The sequence below is a fragment of the Trachinotus anak genome, unplaced genomic scaffold, assembly GCF_046630095.1.
Source record: "Trachinotus anak isolate AG129_WGS33_773 ecotype Australia unplaced genomic scaffold, CSIRO_AGI_Tana_v1 ptg000019l, whole genome shotgun sequence".
Classification (NCBI taxonomy): domain Eukaryota; kingdom Metazoa; phylum Chordata; class Actinopteri; order Carangiformes; family Carangidae; genus Trachinotus; species Trachinotus anak.
In genome coordinates, this window is record NW_027273870.1 from 15525001 (window position 1) to 15548664 (window position 23664).

Here is a 23664-nt window from a genome sequence, read left to right on the forward strand (position 1 = left end):
TAAAGTTTTGTACTTTGTCTTGCACAGTTGTGGCAAATCTGTCCACAGACAGACAGACAGGCAGACAGATGGCCCACATTTGCCATGATGACACACACACACACACACACACACACACACACACACACACACACACACACCCAGGGACATTCAGTCATAACCAATGACTTTAACTTTGTACTAGAAATGGCTCCCACTTTTGGAGATTCTGTTGCTGCAAAGTTTTTCATCAGGCATTTCATTAAATGAGGTGTAATTAATTAAAAAAAGAACTACTAAGGTATTCCTTTAATATCTATCTTAGTGTCTCTCCATGATTATTTTCTCATTAGTGTGCTACTCCCTCTGCATCCCCCTGCTGCCCATGTCTCACAGTTGGTTTCACCTCCTTCTCTGACAGTGGCGTGACTTGTTTGCAGGTGGAGCTCTCCAGAGAGACTAATAATACCCACAACTAAGATGTCAGTGCTGCCTACACCACACACCCAGGCTCAGCCAGGGAGAGCACGGTAGAGAAAGCGAGACAGTGAGACTGAATAGCATTTGTGGTGCTACCTTGAGAGAAAGGAATGGATATTGAGAGGATGAGGAAAGTTTGAGAGACACAAAGAAAAAGGTCAGTTTTATTGCTTTAATAAGCATCTAGTATATGACACCCAGCTCAAGAAATAACCACATATACATGTATGATGTTAATGCACTCATAAACACCTTAAGTGAAGAGAGGAACAGAAATGTTCAAATAAGTATTTTCATACAACTTTCAGCTTTGTTTTTTCTGTCTGTCTGCTTTCTCTACCTCTTGCGCGCACGCATGCACGCACACACGCACACACACACACACACACACACACACACACACACACACACATGAAAACACTTTCAGGTTCCTTTTATACAACTTATGCCAAAGTGCCTGGTGATTGCTGGGACTTAGCTGGATTGAGATTTTAGACCCTGTGTCTAACCACCTATGTCTGTATGAGTCTGTGCATTAATCTGTTTTCACAGTGTGGTTGTGTGTGGATGTAGGTTCACAGACACATATACACAGCATATCCACACAGCAGTGAATGAGTAGTTATTGCAGCGTCTCTTGAAGGATCTGCGGCTGCATGTGCTCGACTTGCTGTGGAAGCTTCAATAAAGAGGGATGAAGGGGAGTGTGGGAGGAGGGAGGAGGGAGGAACACTGGACAGAGGCAATCATTTCTTCATAATGACTATTAAATCTCACCCAAAATGGAAGAGAGCTTGATCCTCCACATTCAGACTCCAAGGCCAGAACACTAACTTTAGATGACTGTCTTCATTATGCAACAGCATGCACAAGGCTCCTATTACCATTCTCCTGGTGATCTGAATATTGTGGGTTTTAGTCATCACTCTGCCCATGTTGCAGTCCATATCCGTGCAGCATATTAACAAGTCAGAGCTGCACTCAATCAATATTTTTAGTAATGCTGGTGGCGTGGCTCTAGGGATGACTACTTTGGTCTGTCAGTCAATCTCAACAATTACTTAATGGATTGTCATGAAGTTTTATGCAAACGTTGGTCTCCTGAGGATGACTCCTGATGAATTTGGTGATTAGCAAATGTTAGCATGCTAACATGCTAAAGTAAGATGATGAATATAGTGGACATGCATCAGCATGTTAGTATGATGAGATGGAATTTATCTCAACGCACTGCTGTGCCTAAGTACAGCCTCACAGAGCAATGGCTGTAGACTCTCACAGATTATTATTGCCCAAGTCTGTATTTCACCTCAGCATTTTAGCCTACCTTAGAAGTTTGTTAAGGTTTCCGGCTCATGAAATCAAAACTCCCCTTTTATTTACCTTGTTTCCAGTGGCAAGCTCCTATCTGCAGCAAAAACCACTGTATGCTGCCTGCCTAGCACCAAATAAGAGACAAGAAAGCTATCGGCTAGCTGGTGAACATAGTGGAGCGTCTAGAAACAGTCATTAGGTGACAGAAACATGTCTCCAAATGAATGCTAATGTTGCAAACATGCTATTACAAATTTATGAAATGATAATGTCAGATTATGTCTGTTTACAGTTTGTTCCACTGTCTCCATTTGGCTAAGAAACTTAATTAATACTGCTTTAAAAAGACAGAAAGTTCACTATGATTCTTTATTTTGTAATAAAAAAAATATATAAAATACTTTTGGACTCCACTGTATAGGCTACATAAAATCAAGACTAGGCTAATACGTAGTATATGGCTGGTCTGTGCATGGTTGATGAACAAAATTGAGGCTGTAGCTGAAAACTACAGTGAAACTGCTGTAAACTGCTTTCAATGTAAGGTAGTTAAAGCCTGCTGGAAAGGATGTAAAAATGTTGCTAGATGATGTAATACGCTAAATATCATATTCATGATGTCATTGCCTCGTTTTTGCATTCTGCTTAGTGTTGGCTGGTTTCAGCCCTTTATCTTTTTGCTTCTCTTCTCATTTACATGTTTTTCTGTTTCTGTTGTCAGACAACAGAATAAGTATGAAATAGACTGAAGTGACTGAAACACGACAGTCACGTCCAAGCCATTTCCAGGCTGCTGCTCTGCTGCTGCTAAAGTCCTGATTTTATAACCACATCATCGTCTGACAAAATCACCATACAAGACACAGACAGTGCTGTGATTTCGGCTATATTTACTTGTAAAATGATCTGTCAGAAAAAAAAACATTAGAGGCAGCAGAATTTATTTTTTATTTTGTCTCTGCCACCTTTCTGCCACCCACTGAACACAGTAGACACAGAGAGTGGTGTGTCTCTTGCTCACAGAGCAGTACTGGCGACTCTAAAGTAGCTAAGGTGCCCTAAAAGTCACTAATTTTGTTGCCAGGTGCTTTTTTGAAAAAAATGTTTGCCAAATCATTTTGAAAGAGCATTGACCAACAGGAAGAGTCTAACACTTGCCAGACTAATGGTGTAACAGCATGAAGGAAAATAATATAGAATTACTATATATATATATATATATATATATATATATATATATATGTGTGTGTGTGTGTGTGTGTGTGTGTGTGTGTGTGTGTGTGTGTGTGTGTGTGACAACAAATGTCTAATATTCTTGGTTTGGTAAAGGGACTGGCACTATGCTGAAATTCTTTAACTCAAATGAGAATATGGGCTGGAATATGAATTTTGGAGATATATGTTATACACATTCTGTGCTATTAGTAAGTAAAACTGTCACCCAGTACTCTCTTAAATATAATTGAAACAAGTAGAGAGATACAGGGTAGAATATGAATATGTCTCATTTATAGTTTCTTAAAGGAATGGCCTTTAAATTATCCACAATGTCCAACCTAAACAGCCCATTAAGCCACCCTGTTTGCCTCATTAGTGAGGATGATAAGAGGGAAAATATGTGAAGTATTGTATCAGATTGTACTTCATTATTCAATTGGTTTTCCATTTTGGTCTGGGAAACACTTATGAAAAGGGAAGAGGATTATGAGAGAGGCTGGGAAAGTAATGTGTGCCAGCTAATATCAGGGGAATTCCTGAATAAATTAAGCACAAAATACACACACACACACACACACACACACACACACACACACACACACAGATATACATGTATAAACATGCAAGCACATACAAAATCACACACACTCAAACACACACACACACAAATAACTGACCCTTACTATTCCCACGGCATCTGCCAGCACAGGGTCCAGTTGGTCGAGTATAAAAGCCACAGTGATCCAGAGCATAAGAGGAATTCACAAAAACATGATAGTGAGTTGGCCCAGAACAGAAATAGATGAGTGGAAATGAGTGGCTTTAGTGAAACTGTGCGATTTTAGTCATTTTATTAACAGGTGATTACCAGTACTTCCAATTCAGTAATGCAGACTATAAAGCTTTGATATGCCATAGATGACTGAGTCATTCTAACCTTTTTAAATACCTAATTCTGTAGAGTCATTAAAAGCATAGGGAGGGACTTTTTCTATATACTTTTTTTCTATAATCAACAAATTCCATGAAAAGTTAGTTCATCTCTCAGTACTTTTAAACATCGGTGATGCTTAATGAATACTCAAGATGTAATTCTTAAAACCGTATGTCACAAATAAGTAGTTTCATTAGATCAGTGATTTTGTAAAACAGCCGCTACTATTTATAGCAAGTGTTATTCAAACAAGACTAGCTAGTGCATTTGTTAGGGACTATTCCCACCTGCAGATTAAGTGGCAGGTCAGTGTATGTGAGATTGTCTAAAAATAAACTACAGCACCCATGGTCATCAACATTAAGGAACATGTCATCAAGTGCAACAGTATGTTATGTTATATTAGTTCTGGAAAACAATGGGGCATTTTCACAGTAGACATGTTGACTTGTGTCTGAATGTCCTCTGTGAAAAAGAGTAATACACCAAGAGTAATGAAATGTAGATTATTAGGCTGTGGCTAATCAGTCGATACTTGTAGGATCGGTTCATTATTAGGTTCAGTCTTTTCAGAGGATTAATTGACATTACAAAAAACATGGAGCCTCACCATCCCGATCCTTTAACCATTCTGCATCTTGGAAGAATCCCAGAGAAACAGTGAAATACAGTGTTTCTTGTTGCTCTGCATTGTTTTGTTTTTACCATATACACAGAAATCATTAGTGCCATGTCTGTTTCTTTGATGATGTAACAACATAACTGTGAAGGCCTTTTCCTCCCATGAAAAACCAAAAAGTTGCCTCTAACAGTAATGTGGTAGTTGCACTGTGGTAGGAGTTTTGCTTTTCTAATAATGACAGTGTTTTGCAGCGTGTAACAATTCAAACACCATCATTATGGGCTCTGCCCATGAGTAAGACAACCCGTTGCGTTATGATTGTCATAGAAACTGTCTTATAAACTGCACTTTGGCTTTATATCTGCGACCCCCTACCATCAATACCACCAACACCGCCTGTCCCCCTGCAGAGTTTGCCTCTAAAAGCTGTAAATATGCACTTTTTTGTTTTTATCAGGGTTTACTAATGAAATATAGAAGGAATGGATGCAGTTGAAATGCTTTTCATAATGTTTAGCAAATTAAAGCATATAAACACACTGCAGGTGCTTCTAAATATGAGATGTGTAGTTGATGTTATGCTGTGCAATTCAAATCATTCTATTATTCTGGCTAAAATCTAACGAGAGCTGTTTTTTAATGTTGTGGCTAAAGGGAAAATAAATCTTGTATTATACCTATATTTCTGGACAGTGTTATCAGTGTGTGTCACGCAAACAGCTCTCTCCCAAAAGTAGAAACCACCTCTAAAAAAAAAAAAAAAGCAAGTGTAGAAACAGAAAACGAGGCGCAAGCAGTAAAAGAGCAGAGAAGGAAAACATCAAACATTGCTTGTTTGCAGTTGTTCATTGTCTTATGTTTTGCACACTCCCAGCTGGCAAAAATGATGTGCTGCTGAAAAGTCCCCATGAAAAACAAACATTAGCATCATAAAGCAATGCTTGACACATACGTTTTCTGTTTCTATTTGGCAATGATGGTCAAAAATTCTCATGCAAGCACTGTGGCTCTGCTAATTGTTTTTTTTTTTTTTTTTTTTTTTTCTGTTTTTGTTTTTTATGCCGTGAGGAATAGAATAGGACAGACTGGTGACAGACTGTAGGCGGACAATGCTAGCCTGAATCCAGCACCATGGAGCACTCGTTTTTGTTTTCACCCACATTAGTCACATGGGTAAGGAATAAATTTGAGTGAAAACATAAATGGGGATTCATGAAGCTAAGCCAGGCTTGCAGATAGTTCATTTTGAGTCTGACAGTGTTTTTCTACACGTGTGAACTAATTATTTTACAGCAGAACCACTTGAAAAATATTGTTAGTGTGACACAGCAGAATAAGTGGGTTAATAAAGTGACACTTGACAGTCTGACAGAACAGTGCTTCGACTTCCTTATTTCTAACTTTAGGAGAGTTGTTCATGAATATGAATCAAAACTTAACTACAAACCACTTGGGATAAATATATGAAAATCCATTTTGAAAAATTGTGGTAAGCAGATGTTGTTTTGAAGACTTTGTTTGTGAACTGCACTGTACTGTGGACGACGGTTATTAAAGATGCAATAAGAGAATAGAGAATGGGATGCAGAAGAGAGAGTTACACGCAAACAAGACTGTGCACACAAACATGTGCGCACACTTTCTTGTCTGCACACACACACACACAAACATCAGTAGAAATGATACGTTTGAAGGGCTTAATAGTGGAGATTATCAACACGGGCATGCAAACACACACACACAGACACACTTTATGGGCCTGCTCCTCAGGAGTTGGCCCTTCTGTGACATTTGGAAAGGGCAAGAGGAGCATCACTCACACACACACATACACACACAGCTTTGACCTCCACACCGTCAGGTGTCAGCATGGCCCCCCCATACAGAAGCTCAATACTCAGATTAACATCAGGAACCGGGATTAGCTTGCCCCTGCAGGGTTTGGACAGCACACACTCGTTTCACCTGGCTGTCCTATAGCGCTTGGGTGCCACCCACACAACCACACAGCACAGTGACACGTACGTACATCCGGCCGTGGCATGGGCAGATGCGTTTGCACACTCATGGATGGAGGAAGAGTTATTTGGCATTTAATTTCAAAGGCTGACATTAGGGAATGAAGCTAAGGGAATTAATATAAGAGGAGAACAGTAAATAAGGGAAGGAGAGCCTTGAACCCACGGTGTACCGTCATGATCCTTCATCCCCAGTTACATAAACAGCAGAATAATGCACTAATGCTGTTTATCATCTCATATTCACATGCCTATAAGACTCAATTCTGGGACACCATTTCTGCTACAAAGTACAGAATAGCTGAAAAACTGCCTCAGCAACAAAACTCTGCCTCATCCTTGACTATCTGTGCTGTCTTACATAACGATGCCTCACCAGCCACCTCACAGCAAGCGAGCTTGTTCAAAATACCTAAGAGGCGTCTCCTTCTTTTAACTTGTCAGATTTAGCAGAGGATTGTCTGCGTTGACCAGCGCACTTATCACCAGTCAGTCAAAATCAGACCACTGTTTTTTTTGATGTGAGGTTCTAGGAGAGGGCATGCTAAAGAGTGTCTGAACAAAACCACAGACTGCTGGCCTGGTTTAGAGCGTGACAGCATGTCAGACTTGTGCATCTCCTCTATTAGAGGTGCTTTGTCCCATGATCTCCTCTATTTATATTTAACGAGGAAATGTGTATGCTTCTGTAGAAGAGGTGTGCTTTTCATTTGGAAAGGTTAGCAGGGGAGCTGCAGCCCTGAGACTGGGGTCAATGCCGCAGGTTTGGCTGTTTTTATCTCTTCTGTCTGTCTGAGAGGCTGCGGCTCCTCCGGTTCGATGAGTCACTCACCAGGCTGCAGCAGAATATGATGCTGCTCTACTGTCACCTTGTGGTTACTGCAAGTATGAAGTTCAATTCCAAAATCGCTCCGTTTCACCAAGTCGCCCCATTACAGCAAAACAGTATTTTTGTACTTGCATCTTTATCAAAGGTAAAATGTTTGCCAACACAAGATGCCACTGAAAAATAATTAACAACGTATTAATTATATTCACCCTGACTTTATTTTCATACCAATATTAGATATAAAATTACAGTTTTATAGATATACACATCACTGAATATTGTAATACACTATGTGGCAAAAAGTATGTGGACACATACATTTGTGTACTTTTGGTCAGGGGCTGTTTTTCCATAGTTTGAGCTTAACATCCAGCCAAAGGAAATCTTACAGTAAAGCTACATACATACAGTGATATTTTAAACAAGAGTGTGCTTCCAGTTTGGGGAAGGCTCCTTCTTGCTTCGACATGACAGTGCCCCCGTGCTCACAGCTAGCTGCATAAAGAAATGATTATCTGAATTGGGAGTTCACTGGCCGCCGCAGAGTGCTGACCGTAACCCGATCTAACACCTTGGCGATGAAGTGGAACACCGACCGCGGGCCAGGCCTTATCTACCACCATCAGTGGCCTAACCTCACTAATGCATTTGTGGCTGAATGGAAGCAACTCCCTGCAGACAGGTTCCAAAATGTTGTGGAAAACCAGAAGAGGGAAGCCTGTTATACCAGCTTATTTGTGCTCATGGTGTTAACATGGAATGTTCAAGCAATCACATATAGGTGTGTATTTGTATGTATTTCTACGTATTTTGGTCCATACACATACACTTACACTGACCAGTACTGGTCAGCTTTACCTGTATTGTGTTAATGACTTCCTTCTGCCTGTTCAACTGAAAGCCTAAGCAGGAGTTTGGGCTGCAAATTAGATTCAGCCACATGACCTGTATACTGTATAATGTTGTATTTCTTTCCTTCTTTTAAGGTAATAGATGTTTTTTTCTGTAAAGTGTTATTAAATAAACTAACAAATAAATAAATAAATATGTCATAATCCTGGCTTACAGTTTGTTCGCTCATGGCCTTTGCTTCCTAAGTAAAGGCTGCAAAACAACAATCTGCATCGATGGCATACTTTCAAACACTCATGGGCACAGATTACACAGTACATACACCTACACACAATGTACAGTAGTACACTGAGTTCCAGTGTGCCGTATCTCCCTTTTCTTCCTTTGCCTTTGAGAGAGTCCAACAGCAGTTCGACCCAGACACCAGAGAATACAGCAGAGACAAATGTGAGAACGAGACGAAGAAAAACTAAAAGAGAGAGAAACACTGTGTGTGTGTGTGTGTGTGTGACTGTGTGTGTGCTCGTGTGTGTCTGTAGGCTTCTTTGTGTGTACATGAGGTACTTTCAATTCAGAAGCTTTGACACCGAACTGCCAGTAAAGCCCAGAAGTGCTGACAGGTAGTACACACACACACACACACACACACACACACACATACACACACACTTTCTCATACTGTTGTAATTGAAAGCCGTCACTTGGAGATTTTCTCCTCCACAGGGATTTGCACTGGTTGTCTGCAGCTCCAGGACTTCACTCGCCTATTCTCTTTGATATTAGTCCTCACCTGTAGATTACAGTGCTGACTCTCTCTTTCTCTTTCGCTCTCTGTTATTGCAGTACATAATATGGGAACGACCCCTCATACACACACACACCTGCGAATAAATGACCTCTCTCTTTCTCTCTCTCTCTCTCTCTCATAGTTTTAGCTGTGAAAAACAATGAAACACTAACCCTCTACAGATTAATAAAGAGGATATGGTGACTCTTAAAATAAATCTAATCCCGTCTCCAGTCCAGCGGTTACACCTTGACTTGCCAAGGTTGTTGTGGCTTCAAAGTGTCTGCAGCTGAAGTGGTGAGGTCGAGCTTTCCGCAGCAGTCACTTCATAAGTCTAACTACGCTCTGATGTCCAAATCTTTCCCCCCCGCTCCTCCATTCTCTCTCTGCTATGACTAAACAGAGTAATTCATTCATTATGGATTAGGCCCTAAATTAGGTTAGCACATATTTAATCATTCATGTGGGCTCACTTCTTTGACTGGCCTGCTGAATCATTAATTAGGAGTTTTGGAGATGCTAATTTGTTCTGTGATCCACATGAACATCTGAAAGTTGGATGAGCTGATGCCTGTTTTTATCTTTTGCGCTGTTTTGTACCTGCATATAGAGTTTTCTGCAATATTGCTTATCAGGGACAGAGGAGAATTTTTGGAATAATACACCCAACCAAGGACTTGTGTCCACTCACCCACCCACACACACACACACACATACACACACAAACAGACACACCAGAGATCACAATGACATTTTGTAATCTCGACATCTTTTTGATATAAGCAACATGGACAGATGGAGGATGTGAGATAAGATTAGTTTACACCAAAAATGACTAATACACACAAACATGCACATAAGCTCCTGTTCATTTTTTTTTTCCATTTCCCTGTGGAGTAGCTAATAACACACTTTATATAAAGAGAAAACTCATGGCATGACTTTTAAAAAGAGAGAACACAACACATATGAAAAACTGAATCAAAAAAAGTAATTACAGAGACGGCACCCTGCTCACTTTAGATACACATGCTAGCATCTTTGTAACACATGCATGAGAGGTGCCCACAAAAGAGACAAAAAGAGAAGCAAACTGAGTTTCAAATTTGTGGCATTTTCTTTCACTGTGGGGAGTAAAAAAAACAGTTCAGTACAGAGAGTGTGCTCAGTTTCACTGTGTGCAGTGTATGAAGGGATAAATGACCACAAACTGTGGAATCGTTATCCTTTCAAATCACACACAGTACTTCTCAAGCAGAAGTTCTGTTACTGATCTGTAAGTTAGTGTTACTGGTTCCACAATTATTGTATTGAATACATTTGTAAATGATTTGTAAAAGATTACTCTGAGGACCCTGAGAGTTTTGATTATGTCACATGGAAGATTTCTGCATTTCTTTTTTTTTTTCTTCTGTGCATTTATGATTGGTTTCAGTCCAGTCTTATCAAACCACACCCACACAGTCCTGCTGCAGCAGATGAGCTAGCAGAGACCACCAAACTTGATATACCACTGACTCAGAAATAATATGGAACCAAAGTCTTATGCACTTCCCCTCATTAAGTAGGCAAATTTACAAGGAAAACACTCTTAAATATGTTCAAGTTTATTAATTTTTGCATACATTTTGAATGAAACAAGAACGCATCCTTTTTGTGAAATCATGCGCCAATTAATCTCAGCAGGAAAGTTTCTGTATGTGAGAACTAATTTGGAAAAAAAAAAAGCCCTCTATCCCCCTCCTACAGTTTGAGCTTAACAGCATGTTTCCAACTCTGCTCTGTGGCTTATGTTCCAAACTCTGCTGCTGCTGCTTGGTGCTTAGCTCTCCATTTGCTACAATGACCTGGTTATACTGCAGCCTTATCTCACCACTTCTCCCACCTGTTTACCCAGCGGTGGAGTAACCATCCCTCCTCAGTACAGAAAAGTCCAGCTTCAGTTGGATGAACTCCTGTGCTCTGTTTCATAACAGAATCTGTAGTATGCAGTATAGTTATGGCCTTTGTAAACTTCACCAGCTCCAGTCTCCCATACCGCATGTTTTTGGATGCAGTGAGTTTTCACTATTTAAGCCAAGTCATATTTACACTTTATTGCACTCAGGTGCTGATGCAAAGACACATTATTTCAGTTAAATTCATTTTTAACAACTGAAATTACAGATGAACATGAACTTGTTTTACCTGTTTGTCGTATGCTTGTGTGTACGAGGGAACATCACTGACCAGGTAGCATGAACAGTGCACTGGTGACAGACACATGGAAATGTATCGGCACATTAACAGTTTTTCTTTTTATCTTAATTTAGAGATATTGTTTCATTGTCAACTTGAGAGTCAGACAGAGAAAACACCCGCCAGCACTTGTAGAATTTCAGAGGCCCAACACATCTCTTGCATGATGGGGAAATAAGAGGGGGTGTCAGTGTGTGAGAGGCAGGCACTTACCTAAAAAAAAAAAAAAAAAAAAAACACTAGATGGTGCCAGTGTGCTATTTACTGCATGGAGAGAGCTAACCAGCATTTCTCAGGGTTTGAAGACACTTTCAAAATAATCAGAGGTGAAGTGATTTAAGAACTACATCCAGCAGTGCTACTGAGAAAATGTATTGAATAAGTACTCTCAACAATATTAAAATATTCCAAAAATAAAAATCTTGTATTTCCATCGTCACTCCAAGCAGAGGTACATTTTATCATTGCAATGAATTCCTGCTTAGGTTGGACTGTGATTTACGTGTGTTTTGTCAAAAATAATATTGCACACTTGTTTCTCTTTTTACTGTGTGTTGATGGTGTTCATTTAAGGGGGAAATAGAAATATATTAGACACCATCAGCATATGAAATTGTAAGTACTGACCCCCTCGAAATCTGCCTCCTCTTTTATTTTACAACACGTTGTTTCTTCAGTCGCTCCCACCATCATCGTGACATGGCTATAGCATATTTCATCGCATACATTCTCTTGTTTACCTTTAATAATTCGTTTTGAATGGTTGTTTTTGTTGTATTTGCACGATTACAATTTACGTGATGACGTTTCCCAAAGGCTTAACTGTCGATATCCGACAAATGGAACAAGAACCGGAAGCGCAGCGTGAGAAGGAAAATGAGACGTTTTATGTATGAAGTTAGTTAGCTAGCGTTAACTTATATCATCTCTGAAGGAACCTGATAAAGCGACGATTTCTTGAAGGAAGCCTTTTTCCTCCAAGCCTACATTCTCTGAAATTACACAGTCCTCCCGGACAAATCCGTCACTTTCTCTGAGAACAGGAACAAAGTGTCAGGTAACGTTCACTTTAGATAACGTTCAATACATCGGGAAGCTAATGCTAATGTCAACTAACAAGTGTCAGACTATGTCGTTACGTTTGCTTACTTACGCTAGTATCCAAATATCCAAAGCGGTATAGCAACGTTTGATGAAGTGAGATAACGTTAGCCGTGCTATTTTCACAACAAAAGCAACAACGCCAGGCGAACTGAAAACCATGCCGAACTAACCAGGTGCTTGAAATCCGACTGGTAGACGAACTAGCCGATGTTTATGTTAGCTAACTTGGCTTTTACATTTTGGGGACTTATGTTAGTACTTTTTCCCTCTCGGTTCAGTTTATATTGGTGCAAGAGAGCTGATCATTCGTTTTCATGCTATGTTTATACGTGTATATGTTTGCCTGCCTGGATCCAATGCAACTGAGTGGTACGGGTATGGAAAACCTTACATTTATTGTCAGTGGGTGTTGTCTTGTAGAGGAGCCATGTGTCAACATCCATACCTTTGTTATTATTGTCATCATTATGATGATGATGATGATGATTATTATTGTTATTGTTATTGTTATTATTATTATGATAAGACACCCCCCGGGGACTTTGTCAGGTACACCTTGCTAGGACTGGCTTGGAGCACCTTTAGCCTTCAGAACTGCCTTAATTCCTCGTGGAATAGATTCAGCAAAGTGCTGGAAACATTCCTCAGAGATTTTGGTTCATATAGACATGATAGCATCAAGCAGTCGCTGCAGATTTGTTAGCTGCACATCCATGATGCGAATCTCCCGTCCCCCCACATCCCAAAGATGCTCAATTGGATTGAGATCTTGTGACTGTGGAGGCCGTTTGAGCGCAGTGAACTCATTGTCATGTTGAAGAAACCAGTTTGAGATGCTTTGAGCTTTGTGGCATAGCGTGTTACCCTGCTGGAAGCAGCCATCAGAAGATGGGTACACTGTGGTCATAAAGGGATGGACATGGTCAGCAACAATATTCAAGTAAGCTGTGGTGTTTAAATGATACTCAGTTGGCACTAAGGGGCCCAAAGTGGGCCAACAAAATATCCCCCACACCATTTTACCATCACCAGCCTGAACCGTTGATACAAGGCAGGATGGATCCATGCTTTCATGTTGTTGACGCCAAATTCTGACCCTACCATCCAAAAATATTGCAGCAGAACTCGAGACTCATCAGACCAGGCAACGTTTTTCCAATCTTCTATTGTCCAATTTTGGTGAGCCCGTGTGAATTGTAGCCTCAGTTTCCTGTTCTTAGCTGACAGGAGTGGCACCCGGTGTGGTCTTCTGCTGCTCTAGCCCATCTGCTTTCTTCCCCATTCTGATGCTCAGTTTGAACTTCAGCAGGTTGTCTTGACCGTGTCTACATCCCTGAATGAATTGAGTTGAGTGCTATCTGTCGTGTGCTGGGTGCACTGTACTTGATGGGAACATGGAGGAACACATTCAATGCAAATGGGGCAGAGATGAGGGTGTCAGCAGGGCCCCCTTGGCTCATTTTTATTGCAGGTCCCCCAAACTGGTCAACCCAGCTGTGGTTATAGTGCGATACCTCCACGCTCCTTGTATGATGAAAAATACTTGATTTTTATGAAACATTTGCCTTAACACTAGGCTGTGTTTGAAGAGAGACAGTCATCAATGATAGATGATTTGAAATGTTAACATATTACAACATCTCAGTCTGAAGGAAGCTTTGTTGAATTGTCTTTTATTGTGTCTTAATCAGATTGTTGCTGTTTTTGATTTATTTTGTGCTCTTGTCTGCCAGGATGGACCCAGCTCTACTAAGGGAGAGGGAACTGTTCAAGAAAAGAGCTCTGTCCACTCCAGCTGTAGAGAAGAGACAGGCGTCCTCAGACTCACACAAGAAAAAGAAGCCCAAAGTTGACAAGGAGAGCTCCTCAGGGTCTAAACATGGCGTCGGTAAGTGAAGCAGTCTGTTTTAAAAATTGATTATAACATGTTCATTTGTGACAGTAAATGGCTTCTTTCTTGTGTTGTTGGGTTATATATAGATGGAAGCCTTACTGCTAACATAATGCATCTTTGAAACACTGATTCTGGTGCCCATGATCACTGCACATTTCACTATTAATACGGATGCATCAGTCACGTTTAGAGAGCTGATACCGTCTTATGATATCATTGTACTGGCCGCCTCAGTGGCTCACCTGGTAGGGCGCGTACCGTTAAGGCTAAGCCCTAACCGCAGTGGCCCTTGCTGCATGTCATCCCCCGTCTCTCTCTCACTGTAACTATAAATAAAAAGCCCAAAAATATAATTAAAAAAAAAACCCTGTCATATCATTTTTGTGATTTGAGCAGCTCCTCCAAACAAGTAAAGTTAGCTTTTATAGATAGGGTACATATTTCAAAACCATTATGTTACAGGGTGTAGTAATTCACTAGACCTTGTTACCGTCTGTGTCCTGCAGAACTCTACCTCCCCTGCTCGCACATTTAAATGATCAGAGCACTGCTTGAAAATAAAAATGATATTGTTGTGTGTGTGATATAGATATTGCAGTTTTGTATGTGAATAGTGTAAATGCAACATGTCAGAATTGTACTGTGAGCAGTGGCTTCTTGTCGCTTGGCGTTTCATATAAGTTTGCACTCTCAAGAATGATCTATAATTACAGACAGTCAGCTACTTCTTTAGCTAAAAAAAAGAAACCGGTACATAGTTAAGTGACAATTTATTAGGCATTTTGTGGTAAGGCATAAGAAATTATACATTGTGCTCAACATGATAAAGTACATCACTGTGCAGCAACCAAGTGTCATCAAATAATATTGCAATGCTTAACATGTTGACAGCACTGGCACAAAATTTACCAAAGAACACAGGAACACGGGTTTTGTCCAAAGCAACAATAATGTCCAACTAAGCTTGATCAGTTTCTTTGTTGCCCTTTTGGGAAACAACATCATTTTCGGTCCATGTACAACATTTTACCATGTCTCATAGAAACTTATTTGTACGGTGCAGTACTCACAGGGCAGATTTCGCTGAGCAAGAGGACCTGTTCTTTAAATTCACTATATTGAGGCTGAGTAGTGTTTTTTTTATTTTAATTTTTTTTTGGCCATGCAACTTTATACTCAATAAAAGAAAACAATGCAAAAAAAAAAAGTTCTGCCTCACTGTAACCCATTCTGCCACAGGCTTCATTTTTAGGTGTTGTGTTCTTTTCATGGGGCCTCACTACTGGTACTATTTCTACTAAGGTGCTCCTCTCTTTCTCCTGATTATGTCTGGTTTAAAGTTTGGCTTTCACGGTCTGCCCTCTGTGTTAAGTCGTAATTAATCTAGATATGTGAAGATTCCCTCATAACTGAAATGAAAAGCTAATTAGACTCAGTCTAAATCAGTGAAAAACTGCCTCCTTTATTTTTTACATTGTTCTGTTACCTCATCTTGTCTCTCCTCTCCGCATCCGCCAAACTGTGAGCAATTGAACTACTATTACGCAGTTTTAAAAAGTCTATTTCTCAGGGCCTCGGGGTCAGTGCAGTAATATTGCCCAAGTTAGTAATGACCCCTGAATTCCTACTGTTCCTTTTCCTCATCATTACTGCCTCTATACCACCTCAGTGTGGGATTCTGGCTCCTTGCAAATGCTGGTCATGAGCTTGCTGCAGCTTCCTGGCCCCTCCTCCTGTAGCTGGTGATGCGTCTTCCCTTTGGCACAACACCCACAGTCCAGTAGCTCGTAGAGCACGGCCAAGGCAGCCAGAGACAGGACAGTGAGGATGAAGAGCAGAAGGATGACGAAGCACGCCACATTCCAGCCGTCATGGAATGGGTAGACCTCCTGGACTTGCAAGGAGACAAGGGGGAGAGAGACCGCCCCTGGGTGCCATGGGAGATTACTTGGGTGTATATTGGCAGTGATGTTGGCCATGATTTCTCCTTGGAAGGAACAAAAACAGGGAGAAAGACAGATTGTTAATGCCTGTGCCTGCTGTGCTGGGTTTCACTGCAAGGTGGTGACAGCAAATTAGAGAGTAATGGTTGTGATACTTGTTTCCATGGTGAAAGAAGGATTAAATAACTCCTTTAGGCCATAATATTTAGGATTGTCTTTCTTTTGAATGTGATTTAATTTTTTACTGATATAATAGGCTGTGTAGTGCCAGAATTTTAGAAGCATTTTCCCCTATAATCTATATATTTTAAAAACAAAACAATGCTAATGTGCTGTTTGAAAAGGACGCAGTCTCACTGGAGACAGTGTGGGAAGGCCATTTCCTCTCTTAAAACCATCAGGGTTTCCTTTAGGTAATTTGCTGTAATGTGATTATGGCAATACTACATAGTCATGGAGGGTATCATGTTGTAATGTGATAATGTGTTACCATGTGCATAACATAAACCCTAGCCTACATCTGTCATTCCAAAAAAGACAGTGTGTTATTAAAGCAAAAGGCTATATTGCTAAAGAGCACAAACCCTACTGAGGCCATCTGCTCAGACCTAAAAGCTCGATAGACAAAGGATGGCTGCACAGCGAAATGTTGCATCTTATGCTTGGTTTGCAACTCTTAGTTCACAACACTTGACAAAATGCTGTAAGTGAAGGAATTGCGCTAAAACAATGAAATTAAAAGTGTAATGTGCTGGGTGCATATTGTCAGGCCATTTGTCTTTCTTCAGCTATCCTATCACATTTTCAGCCACCGCCTACCATTTTAAATCCTCAGGGAACAGCAAGCCAGTATCTCTGCCCACACACACACACACACACACACACACACACACACACACACACACACACACACCTACCTATGTACATGCATGTTTTAAAGACACACTTGTCTACACACCCCCCTACACAAACACACAATCACAGACATCACCTACTGAGACCAAGGCAGCTGACCCAGATTACTTGAGTGAACCACTGAAAGCAGTTGAGGGAGAGGGGCATAAGTGCTTCTTTTTACAGTTGACTAATCTTTTCTTTTTTGTGCATTTCTTCCTTAGATCTTACAACTTTAATTGGGCTTGATGTGTGTAAAAGGATAGATTCGTGGCAGCCTGGTAGAACCATGTGGGAGTGTATTTTAGTGCACCGTGGGAGATAGGTGAATGCTCCTTGTGATTGTAATTTGGTTTTCTGTGTCACCTGAAACTGTAATGTGATAGAACCTGTTGTTGTAGTGGCGTCAGTTGTCTCAAGCGATCACACGTTTTCCCTTCAGAACCCATGTGCCTTAGTTATAGTCTTGCACTGATGTAATTACTCAGTATAATACTGTTTATGTCCTCAATAATATGGGAAAGGCAGCTATAAATTGGAGGTTTATGTGTGGTTAGAGTGAGAGTTAAGGTTACCTTTTGGTCCAAGCCATTACTAACAAATATCGTCCTGAAAAATGCAGGGGATTTTTTGTGGGATTGTTTCTTCAATTAAGATGTTGTGGTGCATTTATTTTTCAGCAACAATGTTTGCTCAAATTTTTAAGCACAAGTTTGGTTTGATTGATTGATTGCTGTAAAGTTGGTTCAGTCTCTGCTCGGGTTTAAAATTAGCATATTTCATCTTTTCCTGCATGCTGACAAAATGCTTACACTGTGACTGGTATGATCCTCACAGTAGCTGTTATCTCACCCTAAATGAGCCCCGCCCCAGCCAAGCTCTGAAAGGTGTTGTAGGACTAAGATATTGCTCTCTGGCTACACAGTGGATGTCTCTCACTAAACGGACAAACTGCAGACACTGATAATGCCCCTGATTGGCTCCTCAAAGCTGTCCGTCCCTCACTGATTTGTCTTCAGAGGTCTATATTGTGCACCTAGTTAATGCATTTCCACAAACATAGCCTGACATGATGCACATGAGTACACACACAGACATCGAAACCCACACAGAGTTTCTGATGCTTGGTATTCAAGTGGCACAAGTGCAGACAGACACATCCATGTTTATTTAATCCATTGCGTGTTCGTGTTTCATTCTTGGCCTTAATGTTAAAATTGACATCTGAAGATCTCAGCTTGTCAGTATAGTATAAATTTCATTTTTCATACATAGTTGTTGGTACACTGATTTGCAATTTTAGATTTTTCTAATGCATAAGGAATTGGCTACATGAATAGATCTGCTGCATTAAAGATGTATGATTTACCAAGTACATGCTGGACTGCTCACAAAAACCCCCTCATAGTCATAGCTGCACAGCCTGCAGCCTGTAGCTTAAATTCATACTGTGGATTGTTATGATCTGTTGATGTCTAATACGCACACATTATTCTGAGGATGCTATCCTGAAAAATATGCAGACTCACCTGTGTGTCTGGCTCAGTCTTTCAGAAGATGCAAGTCAACAGATGCACTCTCCTCTTTTTTTTTTTTTTTTTTCTTTTTTTGGTGCTCCACCTATCGCTCTGTCTTCCACTCTCTCCCTCCTCCGCGTTCACTCCTCGACCTGTTTTCCTCCTTAGCACTCTCATGCACTTCCATCCGTTGCTTGTGCACTCGCTCGCTCCCTCCGCCACTCCTTGCAGCTCTTCATGTCTCAGCTGAACGGCACGGGCTTCTCTCCATCATTGGCTCTTTTCTGTTAGCCCTGCCTCTGCGCCGTTCGTTAACCGGCCTGTCACAATTTCAGCGTCCTGCCCACAGTGTAGCTCACAGCAACAGAAGCTCCCGCCTACACCATGAATCATTCATGAATCACTGTCTGTTTTCAGCTTTGATAGGCGAGTGCTGAGTCCAGACCTCAGACAGTCTCCGGGGGGTGGGGGCATTATTAAACTCCCAGCAGAGAATAGGACCAGCTGGCCGGATTTCAAATCACTCCTATCAAATTATGTTCATATGATGGTTCAGCAGTATTTTTAGAATCATTTTGTTACATTGCAGGTGCTATTCTATTCTATTTCTTTTTGTCAACAAATCCCCTGAAAAGACCAAAACCAAAAATAAATTGATCCAAATAATAAGCTGTGTAGCTTATTCCTCTGTACAGCTAAGCTCCATTACGGACTATTAGAAACACAGCAGTGATCCACATTGTTGTTTGATGTGACCTGTTCCTTCAATACCATCAACATAAAAACATGGACAGCGAGAAAGCTTTGCTTAAAACATCATCAACTTTTTTTTTTTAATTCAAGTATACATTTGTGACTTATTTGAAAGAATCACAGCCTCAGTAGAGATGCTGCCAGAGACACGATAAGGAAGTCAGAAAGTACTGAGAAACAAACTAATGGACTCTAAAATGGACTCTAAAAGAAAAGGGGTAGAATAATGCATTAAAGCTTTTTGCTGATTAGATAAAAATTAGTGACCTCTATAATAATGGCTGATTTGATACACAAGCTGGTGTGAAAATCACGTCCAATTGATTTTTTTAAATGGTTTTTCAACAAATGTCTTTTCACAAAAACCTGTGCTTCTGTCAGTTCATATAAGTCCACTGATGTCAGCCTTTATGATAAATGATATGACATCTGTTCTCTTTTTTCCCCACAGAGTCTAGTAATGGCAACTTCAACATCAAGACGAGCTCCGGGTACAAATTTGGCTGTCTGGCCAAGATAGTCAATTATATGAAGGTGAGGCTCTGTAAACAATTTCTTGTTCACACAAAAGGAACTTTCTTTAGTAATTTAGTGGTGATTGTATTAATCTTTGAAGTTCTGTAGACATTCCAGTATCATGGACATTGTTCCCCTCCGAGTTGATTTAAGCTCTCACAATAGTGTCCACTTAATTTTTAGATTTTAAGCACGGCGTCATCTTCATGAAAGCACTATAAAACCTTGACTTGTTATCTATTGTGTCAACTGAGTGAGTCACTCATGTACACTGTGTAACATTTGGTCCGCGGTCTTTCTTTTGCTATGTAAACAGCTTGTTTATCGTGCTGTGGCTCTGCAGAGAGGCAGCCAGCCCCTGTCACACGAGCTGTCTGACTCAGCCCTTGCTGCAGAACTCGCACTCAACTTGACAGATTTTCTTTGAATGTGTGCCTTTTGGTGCCATCTGTTGAATAGTTTAAAACCATGTTCAATACCCTGACAGTTGGATGAGAGGCGCAAAATCACTGTAGATACTTGGTTAAAACACTGTCAGAGGTGTAGGATTAAGAATTGCTTACATTTTAGATTGGGTGCTAAAGAAGATTTCATGCTGTTGTTGACTCCGTATATGTGCGTTTTCTTTATTTAAATCCATGTGCTTCTCTGTCCTTAACTCTCAGACAAGGCATCAGAATGGCGACACACACTTCTTGACCTTAGATGAGATTCTTGATGAGACCAAACTTCTTGACATCAGCATGAAACAGAAACAATGGCTCATGACTGAGGTGAGCTTGTGTTTATTTAGTGTTATACAACATTTTATTTATCGTCAGCAGTAGACTTGTCCTTGTCCTACACCATCACACTGACCTATTTCACACCTGAAATCCACAAATAACACTTGATTTCATTCACAGTCACCTGTAGGCTGATGTGAGCCACTGGCAACTATTTTTCTGTAACAACATCCTGTATGTTGCAAAAGGAGGAAGCCACTGAGTAGCAACTGAGTGATCATGCTGATAACACGTCGCAACATTCCATACCTTGTTGAAGATACTTCTTTTAATAGCAACTACATGACCTGAAGAAAATGTTGGAATGACTGTAGCTGAAAATTGGCTTAAAGTGTGTTAGAATTATATTATTTATGTCGGAATTTGGTATGTCCAATGTAAATGTAAGATGTAAGTATTTAACCTATTTAGTTTATTTTTAACAGGTAAGAAAATTAAATGAATACTTTTGCACATCTCCTAGCGGGCCTACTACTTAACTAGGGACTTCAAACTAATTTACTACTGTACATCTCCCTGCCAATGTCACAATATCAGGCCTTAGTAAACAACCCAAAAATTGATGTCCGGGATGGGACATATGGCTTCAAGCCCAAGTACAACCTGAAGGACAAGAAAGCCTTACTGAGGCTGCTGGACAAACATGACCAGCTGGGCCTGGGAGGAGTGCTGCTGGACGATGTAGAGGAGGGACTGCCGAACTCAGCCAAGGCCATTAAGGTAACATAATAAATGCAATTAAAGCATAAACATGTCTATGTAAAGATGTCACCCAATACGTACTGTTCATTACATTGATTAGTGGAAGGGATGTGCACTTGTATCTCACACTCGAACGCTGGCGTATTGGCAGTGAAATGAGTTCTTGTGCGATTGTTCACAGGCTTTGGGGGATCAGATCATCTTTGTGACAAGACCAGACAAGAAAAAGATCCTGTTCTACAATGACAAACACTGTCAGTTTGTGGTAGATGAAGGTGAGAATTAGTCAGCTTTGTCCATCAATTGTGATGCGGCTCACTCTTTCTCTGTGTCGGGGTCTGTCTTGGCTCTCTGTTTGTTACTGATTCCCTGTATTTAAAAGTGTTAGCTGCTGTTAGTTTTAATTGTTTAAGATAAAACAAATGCCAGACTTTGACTCTGTAGCCTCTGACGGAAGATTTGAGCTTTCCTCTTTCTTCATATCATATCTGTTTTGTAAATGAAATATCTCTGTTGTAACTGCTGGTCAGACAAAAGAAGCATTATTTTCAACTTTTTGAAATGTAGTTAAAAAAAAAAAAAAAAGAAAAGAAAAAAAGACTGAGACTAGCTTCTAGCACCACAAAATGATAAAGGTGTAACCTCTCACTACGTAACAGGTGCAATAAAACTAATAGGAAGATCATACTAATTTCTGCATATGCCTACTCAGCTCTCACACTGCGTTTGTGTCATAACAGTTATAGTAACTATGATAATCTGTCCATTATCTAAGGTGCTAATGTGTACACACACACACACACACACACACACACACACAAAATCCATAGTTGTTAAGTAATTAGTAAAAAGAGAATGAGAATGTATCATAAAAGCTCAGCATTCATAATAGATCTGTATCACATTCATTTACCAGGCACATTTTGATATCAGTTTAGTCCATTTCCTCTCAGGCCTCCTCTTCGTTTGGGTTGTGTTCTTTCATGCATTTGGTCAAAATCATGAAAGAACTGAATGTCCAGCTTTATGATCATTTTGCTTCTGCTTCTTTCTAAATTTCAGAATTTCAGAAACTGTGGAGGAGCGTTCCAGTTGATTCCATGGATGAAGAGAAGATTGAGGAGTACCTGAAGAAACAAGGCATCTCCTCTATGCAAGAAACAGGACCAAAGAAAGTGGTCAGTGTCTCTCGGTCTCATCTGCTTGATTTTTGTTCTGACTTCCCAAAAGTAAATAAACATGACCTGATTTATTTCCCTAAAAATAAAGGCCTTAACATTTTAACAATGATTACTGATATGTGTTCTTAGTTAATCAAGCATCAGTATAGTCAGTGCTGATTGTGTTTCTGTTCTCCCTGCAGTTACCAGTTCAAAAGAGGAAGAAGCAAGGTGGGCAGAGGAAGAGACACTTCAAGACTCACAACAACCATTTGGCGGGAGTACTGGAGGATTATTCAGATGGTGTTCCTGCAAAGAAGTGAAGTCCCTTCCCCTCACTGCTACATGCCCTCAGAGGAGTGATGTAGATTCTGTAAATCAGAAATGGCTGCAGATGGAGACTCTGGCCACACTACAATACAAGGACTTTTAATGGGTGTCTGTAATGTCAAACAAATTAGCTTATTTTCCTTTCTTTGAACTCCTCAGTGATCAGTGGTCTTGTATTACATGGAGTGAATACAACATGTGTTGTGGAATCCTTTTGAGTTTGTTTATTGATCAGTGATGACTGAAGGACACTGAAGGAAACAAGTGTTGAGACCATTAAGGGCAGTGAATGCTTTTACAAAGACTACCATCCTTAAAGGAGGCGCAGCAGCCTGACTGTTAAAATGTAAACGAGTTGAAGTGTGTAAATACTCATCATTTCTCTTCATTTCATTTGGTATAGTACAAAGAGGTGTGTGTGGAAGATTGAATTTCAGAGAGCAGCAGTCCTCTGATGGCAAACTTCCATCCTTTTATTAGGAATTGCCGAAGACATGTTTGTGTTGTGCAGTGCATCACATTGACATCTCTCATCTAGCATGAAACATCTTGGACAGTACTTCCTGTGATATATCAAAATATTTAAATTCTTTTACTTTGCAGCACCATGGCATAGTGGTTTAGGATACTAGATTTTTTTTGAACTTATTTTAATAAATTACACTGTTACAGCATACTGTCTTTTTGCTTGATTTACATGCACTGCTGTGGCAACAGTTCCTTTATACCAGTTTATTGCCATTTTAAATGCCAAAAAATTATATATTAAAATGTTTCCTTTGATGTTGTATTTTC

General features: G+C 40.2%; 2 protein-coding genes and 1 long non-coding RNA gene across 3 annotated transcripts in view; 1 reads left to right on the forward strand and 2 right to left on the reverse strand.

Annotated features, from left to right (window-relative positions):
- The window catches only part of LOC139636137 (uncharacterized), a 27369-nt gene extending 15357 nt beyond the window's left edge, over nucleotides 1-12012 (reverse strand). Inside the window, exons 1-2 of the long non-coding RNA XR_011694344.1 lie at nucleotides 11899-12012; nucleotides 11221-11282 (exon numbers count right to left, since the gene is read on the reverse strand). This is a non-coding gene — a long non-coding RNA (uncharacterized lncRNA). The remainder of the gene's footprint in view (nucleotides 1-11220; nucleotides 11283-11898) is intronic.
- Nucleotides 12013-12120: 108 nt separating this feature from the next.
- Nucleotides 12121-23652, forward strand: gtf2e2 (general transcription factor IIE, polypeptide 2, beta). Its single transcript, XM_071503874.1, has 8 exons — nucleotides 12121-12328; nucleotides 14109-14263; nucleotides 19828-19910; nucleotides 20558-20665; nucleotides 21215-21397; nucleotides 21561-21654; nucleotides 22442-22557; nucleotides 22743-23652. The coding sequence occupies exons 2-8, from the start codon at nucleotides 14110-14112 to the stop codon at nucleotides 22860-22862; spliced, it is 858 nt and encodes a 285-aa protein (XP_071359975.1). The 5' UTR covers nucleotides 12121-12328; nucleotide 14109; the 3' UTR covers nucleotides 22863-23652.
- smim18 (small integral membrane protein 18) lies at nucleotides 15781-18776 on the reverse strand. The gene is made up of 2 exons (XM_071503877.1): nucleotides 18636-18776; nucleotides 15781-16256 (listed from the first exon to the last, which is right to left on the reverse strand). The coding sequence occupies exon 2, from the start codon at nucleotides 16246-16248 to the stop codon at nucleotides 15925-15927; it is 324 nt and encodes a 107-aa protein (XP_071359978.1). The 5' UTR covers nucleotides 16249-16256; nucleotides 18636-18776; the 3' UTR covers nucleotides 15781-15924.
- Nucleotides 23653-23664: the final 12 nt, after the last annotated feature.